This window comes from Nansenia antarctica (genome assembly GCF_963989245.1).
Source record: "Nansenia antarctica genome assembly, chromosome: 17".
NCBI classification, from domain to species: Eukaryota; Metazoa; Chordata; class Actinopteri; order Argentiniformes; family Microstomatidae; genus Nansenia; species Nansenia antarctica.
In genome coordinates this window covers 19,929,232-19,943,859 of record NC_137687.1, presented here as the reverse complement: position 1 = coordinate 19,943,859, position 14,628 = coordinate 19,929,232, and the positions used below count along the sequence as shown (strand labels likewise).

Here is a 14,628-nt window from a genome sequence, read left to right as displayed (position 1 = left end):
ACTCACAAGTTGTTCGTCTTTTCCACAACTTCCTTCAAGTTCACCGTTTATCTCGTCGCCAGATGTGATATCTTCCTAATATAATAATGATGAGCGGACAGCGGGTAAACATTAACTGGTTTATAGTAATAAGTGCAGAGCATTACAGAGCATGGCCGTTCCCCACATTAGACTAACCCGGAAGCTATACTGCCCCCCCCCATGGGACCTTCCTGACCCGGCAGAAAACCTCTACTACAAAAATACATTGCGGTATATTGTTGTGCTTGCTGGATGGATGTACCCGGCTAATTTGAATTAATAAATGAATGGACGGAAATAACTAGATTGCGATGATTTATTGAAACATGAATAAAACAAACAATGAAATTAACGGAATTGAAATAAACGGAAGTAACTAAATGTTGTCTCTTCATCAATACTTCGCATGTCCCTCACCAACATGATGAACACCCCTTCCTCATCCTTTGTTTCGTGTGGCCTCAAAGCGGACGTCCGTGCGAAGCTCAAATACGTACATAAAGCTCAAATACGTACATAATATGGTACGCTCGACTATGAAACCTCAAATATCTGCGGACATGCCGTGCGGAGTCCGGCCCGCTCACAGTACGCCCGACTCTGTGAGAGCCTTTAATGTAAATGTTACGTCTGTAGTTTTACGACAGTTGGAACTTTACGACGTGCCGTATTACGTTTTGTGTTACACGTGTTTGTTGATTAAATGGAGTTGCCAGCTCCGACTAGAAGCTCTGAGTTCGACTCCGTTATTGAACATAACATTGGCGACGAGGATGGCTGATTGTTCTCTACCAACACCCCCTCCTTTCCTAGCAGTCCCGGCAGAACCACCGATTCCGTGGGGCCGCTGGATTTCCTCTTTCGAAACATACATCCTAGCTGCCGGCCTGGAGGACGTATCAGACAAGAGGAAATATGCGCTGTTGCGGCACTGCCTGGGAGCGGAGGGTCAGCGCGTGTTTGAAACTCTCGGCCCTGCGGCGAGATACACAGACGCTGTAGAACTATTGAAGCAACACTTCGCCCCTCCACAAAGCACTCTTCACCGCCGCGTCATATTCAAACGAAGACACCAACGTACAGGTGAGACAGTGACACAGTATGTGGCTGATCTGCGGGGTTTGGCGAGCTTATGCAAGTTCGGGACATTACAGAACGAAATGATAAGAGACCAACTCATCTTACACACGAACTGTGACAAGATTAGGGAAAAACTGTTACTGGAAAATGATGAACTTACATTATCAGCAGCTCTGAACATGGCGGCCCAGGTTGAAACAGCTTTAGAATGTGCAGTTAGTTTTTCAGCCTCTCCCAGCTCACCGGCAGAGGGCGCGCACAGCCTACAGGTGCCCCTCCTCCACGTGAGTGCAACCAGCGGCGGGGAGAGCATTTTACTGGCCTCTCGGTCACGCGACCAGCCACACCAACCGTGTGGGAATTGCGGCTCTTCTGCACACAATTCAAGAGCTCAGACATGCCCAGCCCGTGGTAAAACCTGCTCCAACTGCGGGAGACTAAACCACTTTCACAAGGTCTGCAGGTCTGCCCCAGCTAGAGCTTCCCAGTCACCTACCACAGTCATCCATAATGTCAGCTCAGGACGAGCGCCATTCAAAACATGCTCGTTGATGGTTGGTGATGTCACTCTGCCGCTCCTCCTAGACACTGGAGCCACAGTGTCCCTTGTGAACTTGACGACCTATACACAGTTCTTCTCCCATGTGCCCCTGGGGTTGCCCTCCACCACCCTGCGTGGCTATGCCAACTCTAAGATTGACATTGTGGGCTCTTTTCAGCTGCCTGTGAAGTACGGGGAGAGGACACTGCCGGCTTTCAGGTTCAACGTTGCACGCCACGGGACCAACCTGTTAGGCCTCGACCTGTTCAACGCCCTCGGTTTCACCCTGCTAGACACAGCTGGCTCAGAGATTCACATCGTTTCCATCCCCTGGCAGCAACAGTGGCCTGCGCTGTTCAGCGGTGTAGGCTGCCTCGACACTTTTGCCCACCAGCCTCTGTTAGATCCTACAGTGATGCCTGTTATACAGCCCCTCCGCCGCTCCCCCCTGGCTCTCCGCGATGACATCTCCTCTCAACTACAGAGCATGCTCGATAGCGACATCATTGAGCAGGTGAATGCATCGCCTTGGATCTCCAACCTGGTGGTGGCGAAGAAGAAGTCTGGGGGGCTGCGCATCTGCGTGGATCTGAGAGCGGTAAACAAGGCCATCATCCCTGACAAATACCCCCTGCCGACGATAGAGGAGCTCACTGCCCAGTTCTACGGGTCCAGCGTGTTCTCTAAACTGGACCTCCGTCAGGGTTACCTCCAAGTGCCACTACACCCCGAGAGCCGCAACCTCACAGCGTTCATCACTCACAGAGGGGTTTTCCGCTACAAACGCATGGCTTTCGGTTTAAGCTCCGCCGCCAGCTGCTTCCAAAAGATCATGGCCTCCATCTTCGCTGGGATCCCAGGTGTGGCCATCTATCTTGATGACATCGTGGTTCACGGGGCCACCGTCGAGGGCCACCGTCGAGAGCCACGACGAGCGTCTCCACAGTGTGTTCAGTGCATTGGCCAAGCATCACCTCACACTCAATGGTGAGAAGTGTGTATTCGCCGCCCCAGCCATTGACTTTGTGGGGTTCCGCCTCTCAGCTGATGGCACGTACCCGCTGCACTCGAACACCGAGGCCATCCATCATGTCCCGGAGCCCACCACAGCCGCCCAGGTGGCCTCCTTTCTAGGCATGACGGCGTACTACCTCCGTTTCCTGCCACAGTACTCGGCCACAACCACACCACTGCGGAAGCTGTTGAAGCATGACGAGCCCTGGCTCTGGACGTCTGCCTGCTCAGACGCCGTACGCCTCCTGAAGGCCCAACTCACCTCGCCACCGGTCCTGGCGCATTTCGACCTGGCCAGCCCCACTCTTGTCACGTGCGACGCCTCTGCCACAGCCATTGGTGCGGTGATGTCCCAGCTGCAAGGGGGGGTGGAGAGACCGATCGCCTTCGCCTCCCGTGCTCTCAGCCCCACGGAACAGAAGTACTCGGTGGGGGAGCGGGAGGCCCTAGCATGCCTCTGGGCATGTGAGCGCTGGCACATGTACCTCTATGGACGTTTATTCACACTGAGGACAGACCACCAGGCCCTCACCCTCCTGGCCACGTCTGGCACCGGTCACAAGCCACTCCGCCTCCACCGCTGGGCCGACCGCCTGCAGCAGTACAACTATCGGCTACAGTTCACGCCAGGACGAGACAACGTGGTAGCCGACTTGCTATCACGCTCAATCCCCAGCCCACCCACAGCCCCAACCTTGACCCCCGGACTGGACCAGGCTGAGCATGACCTCGTCCAGCTCCTCCACACACCCCTTCAGGAGACGGTGTCGCTGAAAGAGCTCCGGGATGCCTCAGCCGATGACCCCACCCTCTCTACACTCTCAACCTACATCACGCAGGGGTGGCCGGCAAGAGTACCTGACGAGCTACTCACTTACTCCAGGATCAGGGAGGAGTTGTCGGTTTGGAATGACACCTGTGTCGCTCGCGGGTTCTGCACTGTGGTCCCAGGTGTCCTTCGGGCGCGTATCCTTGCTATGGCACACGAGGGTCACCTGGGCATAGTCAGGCTCAAACAGCGCTGTCGTGATGTTGTGTGGTGGCCAGGCATCGACAGGTAACTCGAAACCCTGGTCAAGGATTGCACTGCCTGTCTCCTTAGTGGTAAGACCAGGGCCCCAGCTCCACCCCCGCCCATGCAGCCGTTGGACTGGCCATCTCAACCCTGGGAGCACCTGCAACTGGATATCTGCGGCGAGCTGCATGGGGTACCACATCACCAGCGTTTTCTCGTCGTGACCTACGACCTCCACTCTAAGTGGCCAGAGGTGACACCTGTGGGCTCGGTCACAGCAAAGGTGCTGATCGACATTCTCGACGCTCTGTTCGCAGGTTGGGGCCTGCCCAAGAGGATCACGACTGACAACGGTCCTCAAATGATTTCCCATGAACTGTCCTCCTATCTAGTGGGTAAAGGGATCCACCACATCCGCACAGCGTTCTACCACCCTGCTGCGAACGGGGGGGTGGAACGGCTGAACCAAACACTGAAAAATGGCATCAGGGCCCACCTGGCACAAGGGTGCACGCTCACCACCAGCCTCCTCCAGACGCTGTTGCATTATCGGGCCACGCGACACGCCACTACAGGAGTCTCCCCAGCCTCCCTCATGCTGGGGCGGGAGCTCCAGCTGCCTCTCGATAGGCTCCGCCCTACACTAGCTCAGCCCCCGGTCCATCCAGTTCAAGCCACAGTCACCAAACACCAGCGCTTGATGAAGGATCGTTTCGACAGGGCCAGACGTGCTAGGCCACCTGTCATTGCTGTGTCGGACTGGGTCAGGATCCGACGACCTTATCGGGACAACAAACTCCAGTCGTTTTGGTCTGACCCTGTCCAGGTCAGCAAACAGCTTGGCCCGGCCTCGTTTAGGCTCGCCGACGGCACTCGCTGGCATGCTACCCGCCTGCGTAAGGTGCATCCTCCCCCTGGCCCAGCGCTGGGTGTGGCCTCTTCCACAGTCTTGCCAGCCGCACGGTTGGATGAAGCAGCAAACCCGGCCTACCAGGCTCAGCCCCAAGGCGTGGAGCCGCCACCAGTGGCTGTGGCTGCACCAGAGCCACGTCTGGTTCGAGCACGCAACAGGCCCGATTACTTGCGTGACTACATGACTGAATATCACACCTAGGTTGTGTGAGGGGGGGGGAAATGTTACGTCTGTAGTTTTACGACAGTTGGAACTTTACGACGTGCCGTATTACGTTTTGTGTTGCACGTGTTTGTTGATTAAATGGAGTTGCCAGCTCCGACTAGAAGCTCTGAGTTCGACTCCGTTATTGAACATAACAGTAAACAAAATACTAACAAAAAATTATAAATAAACCAAAAAGATGTGCAGGTTGTAGTGCGATGTGAAACACTGTCATACAGTGTGCAATATGGTGCAAAGTGGAGCAGCCTAGAGTTCAGGTAGGTAGTGTCCAAGTAGTCAGGTAGTCATAATGTATTGTTAGTGCAGTGGGGGTGCGTGGGGGATTGCCTTGTGCCAGTGCGTTTCCCTAGGAGTCTGATTGCTTGTGGGAAATAGCTATTAAATAGCTAGGGTTTTTGCCCCGAGGCTATTTGATAACTTGTTTGATGGATTGATAGCGTGAAACTTAAGTTGTGAACAAGTCGCGAGCGTCCATACTTTTCTGTGATACTACTGATGACGTATCAGGGTCTTGAAGGGTTATCCCATTTCATTGGGGAAAATCACTACCCCTTGTAACTCTGTTCCGAGGGGCAAGCCGAAAAGCGAGTGACACTCCAAAACGAGGGGTAGGGGTAAAAATTACAAATGGGATTGGGCCTAGACTAAACCTACTCCTCGACTAAAAAGCATCTTCAACAAAGATTTTACAGAGTGATTTAGTCCAGGACTCTGTGTCTGGGAAACCATCCCTTAAATTAGACTTGGGAGAGAGGCAGATTTAATTAGTCCTGGACTAGGGCCCAATCCCGATTCCCTTTTCTACCCCTATGGCTCGTTTTCGAACAGAGCCACAAGCCGCCGGGGTTGAAATCTACCCCTATGAAATGGGACAACCCTTCAAGACTGATACGTCATCAGTAGTATCGTAGAAAAGCATTGACGCTCGCGATTCATTCATCAAATTCATTCAAGTCATCAAAAAAGAACAATGCTTCATTATCAGACCATGACAGAATAACGGCGCTCTAACCTGTATGAAACCTGTGCTCCTACCTTGCCAGTCTGCACTGATTTAGGACAAAAGTGCAACAACTTCGCGGCTGAACTTTAGTTACATTTACGGCGTCATATGCCATCAATGGGAAACATGGAAAAATGCATGACTTACAGAGTTAATTTTATGATGTTCCGAAATCCGATGTGACAGGAACGCTGGAGAAACAGCCGCTGTCCACTGCATTAATTAACTACATGTCCTTGATGAGTCTCCCGCTCACTGCCCTCCATCAAAAATGGCACATCCATTGATAATATTACATAATAACAACTGCTCGGATTAGATTGCGAGTTGTTTTGGTATAAGTGCCGCAATACAACTATAGCGTCATATACCACCAAGGGGGGGACATTTGCGCCTATCATGCACATATCAGCCTGTGGATAGATAACTTTAGATAGATAACTTTACATTAAATGTCTACCATCATCCGCTGTCAAACACCATATTTCTAAATAAACATGATTGTACATCTCTGAAATGTTAATCGCGCACCGATGTATTTCTATGGGGAAGGCTGTGCTTGACGATTCCATTGGACTGACGCCAGGGCAGAGGAACAGGGACTGTCACCCTGAGACAAACGCGCAGATATGAGTGCTCCGGTGTCCTGCTTTAGTAGTCTAATGGAAGTGATCAGGCATAACAGCGATTTTTTTGTTATGCTTGTTGTAAAGAAAAGGTCTATAATGCATTGAAATGACATTAGTACATCAGACATTAGACATTAGACATGGAAATAATGTCATAATGCGCGACTGTCCACAAATCAGCCTGAAACATTAGACACAGCACCTCGACATAAAAGTGATTTTTTTGGTTATGCTTGTTATAAAGAAAAGGTCTATAATGCATTGTAATGACATTAAACTAAGATAATAAGATGGTTATCATATTTTTTCAAATCTTTATTAATGAGTAATTACAGAGAAAGTAATGACATTTCTGCATTGAATAGAGCGACATAACATTTCTGTAGTGATTCGCAATGCATCCTGGAATCAGGGGGTATGGCTTCGAAGCTAGTCTGGTCCTGAAATCGCTCGAAACGAAGCTGTAGTTAGCCCTCCCCCTTACCCCTACCCCTAGATGAAATATGAATTGGGACACCCCTACCCTAAACGTGAACGCGCAAAACGAAGCCATAGGGGTGAAAACGAAGCCGTAGGGGTGAATTGGGATTGCCCTAAATCACACTTTGAATGTAAAATCTCCATTGAAGATGCTTTTTACTCTAGGATTAGGCTTAAGCCTTGTCTGTGAAACCGACCCCTAATTTTTCACTCTAGATTAATTTAAGTAGAATTAGGCCTCGTCCTGATTTAAATTAAACTCTGTCCTGCAAACAGCCCCTGAGAGTGCTGCCTATTGGGGATGCTGACACTGTACACAGACCCTGGTAGTTGGTGTTGATGGTTGTAGTAAACAAACAGTAATATGGCGCCAGTCATCTGCTCCCACAGACTCAGTCACTGACGATGCACTTGACAGGGGCAAATGTGGGTAAGACAACACAACACAGACAACCATGCCAGGGACAAGGCAATGGGCTTCACCAAGCTGAAAGCCCCAGATATGAATATAAAAAAGGAGAGATAAGGAGAACTGGCGCTGGCCTGAGACCAGCTCTTGGAGTGCAGCCAAAGAGATATAATGGTGTCGACCCACTGAGATGGAGTGGGCTGCAGAGGTAGGGCTGCAGAGGCAGGGTGTGAACTCCTACAGCAGCTAGTCAGAGATTTATGTGTCTACAGGTTTTCACATAGATAGAATGTCTTGATAAATGTACTAATTAAGAGTTGACCTGTTAGACATCAATAATCTGCCTGTGAGGTTGGTTCCTGTACTGTACCTGTGTGTCTGAGTGATCACTGGGTCTGTCCTGCAGTACACCACTTCTGTCCCTAGAGAGAGCTCTTTTACACCAAACAGAGGCAAACACATCTGTCTGTGTCTGTCAAGCTCACTGTCAGCCTCACTTTTAATTTCTGATGAAATCAAAAGGCAACATGGATACCTCAAGACTAATATAACGACATTACATGCCTTGTACTGTAGGCTATGATGAGAGTGACTTTATCAAATGTGTAGGCCTTCTGTGGTGAATACATAAATGGTGGCATCTCAAATCATTTCAAGACCTTTACATTTAATTGCAGTGCTTTTTCTGCCCATAGTTTCTGTTTAGAGCCTACATGTTTTCAGACCTGTGTTACCCACTCACTTTCTCTCTCACTCTCTCTCTCTCTCTCTCTCTCTCTCTCTCTCTCTCTCTCTCTCTCTCTCTCTCATGTCCATCAGGGGGGAGTGTGGAGTGACTGTTTCTATGGCTGCTGTTGCTACCCTCTATCCTGGTGCCAGATCTCCCGTGAGCTCAAGAGACGAGCCACCACCCACGCCAACTCCAAACTATCCACCGCCTCCTCCTCCAATAGATACATTGCTCTGACTTCCCTGCAGAGGGCGCACCACATTTAGACGCCTCTAGAGAGACTGAAATAACAGTTGCCTCTGGGCACTGTCTTTGACCACTAGTAGAGCAAACAGAAAACCTCAGTTCAGCTTCTAGGGGCAACTATATGCTGCACTGTGTTTTACCCCAGATCCACCCTCCTTCTCCCTTCTGCCCACCTTCATTTCCCTCCCCCACCTATTCTTGGTCTGTACCCATTTTCAGATGTAACCTACCTACCTCCAGCTTCTGGGGTCGATTGGCCTAAATAATCACTTTTTGAATAAACATATTTTCCCTGTGCTCACTAGTATTGAAAAAAGTTACGTCACACCTGTGTACTACACCCTTGTGTGCACTCAATGGAGAGATTAGGGATGAAAGAGGGATGATGATGATGATGATGAGTGACATTCTGTTGAAGCCAGTGACTCAGGAATTGACAGTCACTGCCATCATTAACTAGTTTATCAGGGCTTGGTAACGGAAAAAATGTGCATGCAAAAAAGCAACAACAAATGCTAAATGCATTTCAAACAATAGGGCCTTATTAGTAGTCACTCTTTATTATCCTACTGTAACATTAATCCAATATGATGTTTTGGAGAAATGTAATAAATGTTTGTCTATTAAATCCCAGTTGACATAAATGTTAGTCTATTAAAGTTAAGGCTACTTGTTTCACACACTTTGACAACACTAGCGAATTCTGTACTATGCTGGTAAACTACTCTAAGATATCAGAGTGTACCTTGAGTGCCATCAGGCATGTGAAACACAAAAAGCAAATAGCATTTGCATAGTTGCATTCGCATGGTTTAGTTTACTACTAATAAATTACATTTTATTATATTATGTTATTACACAACTTCCTGTACTGTCTAAAACCTTTGCCCATACAATAGTTTGACGATGAGGTAATCTTCTGTGTGTAGAGTTATTTATCTGGGACAATTGTCTTAAGTGTCACAGAAGCAGTAGTCACAGAAGTATGTGGGAGGACAAAAAGTAGATACTACAATCCTCATCATCCTGTATGACTGCAAATTCAGGACAATCCAACTATTGTTCTGCCTCACTATTCCCTAAAAGTGGTGAGCCAGAGCAGACTAATGGATTATCAGAAAGGTCAAAAGTTTGAGAGTCCCAGCTATTCCTACAAGCTAAACTGGGTGGACCAGTTAATGTGAGGGAGAGGTTCAGTGGCATCACCCAGTGTACTGAAACATTCTTTCCCTCGCCCCATCTATAAGATGCCTTACTTCCGTGTATGTTTCAGTCAATGACATTCTCTCTACATTCTCTTCTTCTCTGAGACTCACAAAGGTAAGACAATCCATGTCTATGAGCGAAGCTATTACAATTCAGGGCACAGTTGGGAAAATACTTTTTAAAAATGTGCTTAAGACATAATAACATTTGATGAATTGATTGATTGTATATGACAGAAGAAAAATAGGGCACTATGTAATGGTAATAGCAGCAAATAGTAAATGAACACGTTATGTAATAAAGACAGATTGCTGCAAACATGTTATGATGACATTCAATGGCATGCTTCTTTATCATAACCAAATACATTTGTATGAGGAATGATTTGGTGGATGCTACCTTCAGTCAAATGAGAAGTAGTCAAATAAAGCTTTAAGTTTGGCTTTGGTTGCTGTGGTGTACATTCTGTTATAACTGATCTTGTCCTCCACAGGATCCGTCACCATGTCTAACAAGATGGTCATCCAGCAACCTAAGCCATTTATTCAGGCCAATACCTCAAACCAGTGGAGCTCTGGCATCTGTGATTGCACCAAGGAACTGGCTGATTGTGAGTGTATCTATCTGTGTGTGTGTGTGTGTGTGTGTGTGTGTGTGTGTGTGTGTGTGTGCTCACTCATAGTACGCTCTTTTTTTTTCATAGTGCTTTTTCTTTTTTCTTTTGTAGGTTGCCTTGCATTCTGGTGCTTTCCCTGCTTTGCTTGTAAGACATCTCGGGAAGCTGGAGAGTGTCTGTGTCTGCCTCTGTTAGATGTTTTCGGCTGCATCCCTCCCATCTCTCTCTCTATGAGGGTGTCCTTGCGTCAGCGCTATGGCATTGAGGTAAGGACATACTGATCACAATCACCAAGAGGGTTATGCCTTTTATCTTTTGATATTTGGATGTACGTAATGTCTATCTGCTATCAGTTTACATCTCTCTAGTCTCATGTTGCCAGACTACCAAGTCTATCAGTTCACATCTCTCTAGTCTCATGTTGCCAGACTACCAAGTCTCAAGAAAGCTTGGATCTCGAGGTTATGTCTCTCAAATTGCTCATATTCTGATGATGTCGATTCACATCCTTATGGATTCTCATTAGATGTTTTCTCCAGTCTTTGTCACTGATTAATGTGTTTACTGATCCCAGATCACTTTTAATGTGAATACTCTCTCTCTCTCTAATTCTCTCTCTCTCTCTCTGCCAGGGCACCATGTGTGATGACTGTGTCTACACCTTCTTCTGCTTGCCCTGCTCCTGGTGTCAAATGTCGAGAGAGATGAAGACCCGCGTAGCACCCATCACCCTTATCCACTCACGAGCTGCATAATCTCCTCGCTCCTCCTCTTCCTCATCTTCCTCCTTATAATCACTATCATTATCATAACTTCATCATCATGAAAATCATCATCATAATCTCCTCGCTCCTCCTCATCTTCCTCCTTATAATCACTATCATTATCATAACTTCATCATCATGAAAATCATCATCCTCATCAACAGTAGGGAAAGGTATAGACCCCATTCCTGCCTCTCCTCCTCTTTCTGCTCCTCATCATCATCCTCATCAATGCCCCAACAGGACACGGACTTCTTCCTCATCATCAGACTCCTCTTCCTGTTAATAGAATCACAGTACCCAGCTTCAACATGGACTGAACCCTCAGTCCTCTAATGACTGTATTTTATCTCATGCCATCATTACTTTGTCATCACTGAACCCCACTCATGTGTTATATTATAAACCAACACTGGTTTCAGTTTTGAGCGTTTGATTACTAATCCGTTTAGGGCATGACAAATGCCAGCTGATGACTGATCCAGGATCAGTGCATGCAGGTGCGCGGAATGTTGCTAATGCCACAGATAAGACAACTCAGCCCTCCCAGTCCCTCTGCAGACAGATACCAGATCTTAATCCGACCCAATCCACGTAACAGCACGAGCATGATAATGCAAATCAAGTGCCATTTTTACTGAAAGTTAGTAGCCTGTAGACTACTGTATAATAAACCTCCCTGTGTCCATTGTATGCTCATTATTTGATGTTTCATAATGTATGATGTACTTTTGATTGTTTTCTCCTATGTGAAACGTTAACATGAAATTGTTAACATACATGTACATAAAACCTTGATGATCTTTACATCACTGATTGTCTATGCTCATGCTGTACATTAAAGACATGGACTTGTATTGCAGTAATTTATATCGTCAAATAAAACCTTAACATACAATCAGATATCTACTATTAGTAGTGTTTACAGTATAAATATACAGGATTTACGGTACAGACATAGAGTCCCGGCCTTCCTCCATGACATGGGTCCTATGCAAACCACACACATGCAAATAGGGACTATTCCAAGCATGATAGACCCGTTCCTCTATGATAGGCTAAATATCATCCCTGCTCTAGAGCTACAGTATCCCCATCCTGGACACAGGGAGACTTGATGACTTCAGGTGAGTGTAATGGGTTTTGAAAATTGTATCTCAGAGCAGCATATCACACGATATTGTTGAAATCGGCCGAAATTATAAACTATTTGTTTGATAGAGCAGTGCTCATGTTTATTTGAATGACAATGTGCATTTATTTCTGAAGAAAAACTTCAGTGATTATTTCGTATGTCATTCTATGGAAGATTAGAAAGAAAGTGTATTAGAGATGAAGGATGGGCTATTTTTCCAGGTCTAGGGATGTAATATCAAGTTTGCATTGAAGGGTGAAAGGAAAGTCATGAAAATTGTCCATTGTTGTTGTTGTTTTTATGGCTCAGGTATTCCAACCATGGCAAATGTGATTATTAACAATAACCAGCAGCAGCCCCAGCCTCCAGCTCTGATAGCAGTCCACTCCAACCAGTGGAGCACCAGCATCTGTGGCTGCTTTGATGATTTACATGTCTGTGAGTCTCTGCATTTGTTTGTTTCATCCAGCTCAGCACATTTGTTTACACCTGTACCATATCCGTTTGTTATTTAAAACTGTCTCTTAATGTGCTGTATTTGAACTACGCTACCCTTTTAGGTTTTGTATATCGTACGCCCCAAAACTTAAAACAACATTTTACATTAAGTTCTGTTAGTACAGATTTAGTACAGATTTCACCCAACCTAACTATCACCACATGTTTCAAGTTACTGTAGACTTATTTTGAGATGCAAATAAACCATATCCAAATAATTCAGATGAGGGCGGTAATGAAAAACAATCACTTTTATTGTCTTATAATTAAGTAGAGTGAGATAAAAGCCTTCTATCAGTCCTAACAGATCTCTTTCCTGCACCTGAATCGCTCTGCCTCAACAGGTTGCTTTGCCTATTGGTGCTTACCTTGCTTTGCCTGTACCACTGCCTCAGAGTTTGGCGAGTGCTTCTGTCTCCCCCTGCTGGATGTGTTGTGGATTACCTTGCAGATGGGGGCCATCCCATCCTGCACACCACCTGTTTCCATGGCGATGAGGGTGGGGGTGCGCAATCGCTATGGCATCCAGGTGGGTGAATGAATGGGGCCTTTCACTGCAAGTATGGGTATTCTAAAGCACTACCTAATCTCTGGACTTGGACCCACACTAGACCTAGTGCGTTTAGTTATTAAGGACTGCAAGTGTGAGCTGTTGCAAAGAACGCAAAAAAAGTGTGTTTGGAAACTGGCCATTACGTTGTAATTACATTAAATTCAATCTTAACATTATTGGATTTGAAATCCTTGCTCTGCCATTTTCTAAGGAACCTCAAAGCAATTCATTGTGTGTAAAGATACCAGGACACCAGGATTTATGACATATGCTGTGTCATTAGGTCTAATGATAAAATGACACCATATATACACCGATGTGTGTGACTTCTGTCCTCAGGGAGACATGACCCAGGACTGTGTGTACTCCACCTTCTGCAACGTGTGCTCCTGGTGCCAGATAGCCCGGGAGATCAAGAGACGCAGCCAGACCTTCACCCTCATCAACACCCAGCCCACCATGCTGACAGGGACCCAGCCTATGGTGGTGGCCTCCCAGCCTACTGTCATCTCTGCCCAGCCCATGATCTCCTCCGCTGGCCCTCAGGCTTTCATGACCACCAGGTTCATGTAACCTTTGATCTCTGATCTCATTGGCTCAGTCTGACTCTCTGGTGATGATGTCATGGAGATCAGTAATGTAGATGTGACCAATCATCATCAATGGAAGATTGTGGAATTCAGCACTTCTATATTGACATACTCCTGAGGCTTCAATGTCAGTGTAGTGAAAAAAGTTTATCTTATCAACGGATATTTTCAATCTTCAGTAGGTCTAAAAGTCAAAACCAAGAAGGCAATTTTCTGTATGAATTAATGTGGGGCTCAAGTTTAAATTAATAGACCAACTGTGAAATGCAAGTATTGCTTTCTTTCAAAACAGTCCCAAATAGCTATATATATTATAACCAATCGCTGTATGTATTAAAACAATGCAACATTCTAATAATACATCATGATCAACATCGTGATGATCATACATTATAATCAATATCAGCAATTGTAGCACACTATGCACTGCAGGGGAGGCTGGTGGAGGTAGAAATCGGAGGACAGGCTCATTTTAATGAATGGGATGGAATGAAGAATGGTATCGAACACATCACTCTTTCCATTCCATGTATTGCAATAATAATAATAATAATAATAATAATAATAATAATAATAATAAATGAGACTTACATAGAGCTTTTCTAGACACTCAAAGACGCTTTACAAACTGAAAAGATTGGGTAGTAATAATAAAAAGAAACAAAAAAGAAATAAAAGAAAGTATAGGGGGGTCTAATTAATTTTTAGATTACTAAATCTAAGTCTAAGTGTCTTTGTAGGACAATCTACTCTGTATACTGCAATTCCACCTAGATTTCGGGCAGAGAAGCGGCGAACAAGCAACGCCAGCGTCCTCTCTCAACCGGCATTTTTTTTAAAACAATCCCAAATCCCAAATGAGTCCATGTACCTTGAGCCAGGCTGTTATTACCTGTGGCCGGGGTGAGGAGGACCTCGGCAGGCTGCACAGCTTAGATATGATTGTGAACAGATCATGTT

At 46.3% G+C, this 14,628-nt stretch overlaps 1 protein-coding gene across 1 annotated transcript; it reads left to right on the top strand.

The window, feature by feature from the left end:
- Positions 1-10,016: 10,016 nt before the first annotated feature.
- On the top strand, positions 10,017-13,651 carry LOC308172478 (uncharacterized protein; the record flags this gene model as incomplete). The annotated part of the gene is made up of 6 exons (XM_080547378.1): positions 10,017-10,122; positions 10,240-10,394; positions 10,761-10,877; positions 12,001-12,019; positions 12,870-13,054; positions 13,418-13,651. 6 exons carry the CDS (start codon positions 10,017-10,019, stop codon positions 13,649-13,651), a joined length of 816 nt encoding a protein of 271 aa, XP_080403504.1.
- Between the last annotated feature and the right edge of the window lie 977 nt (positions 13,652-14,628).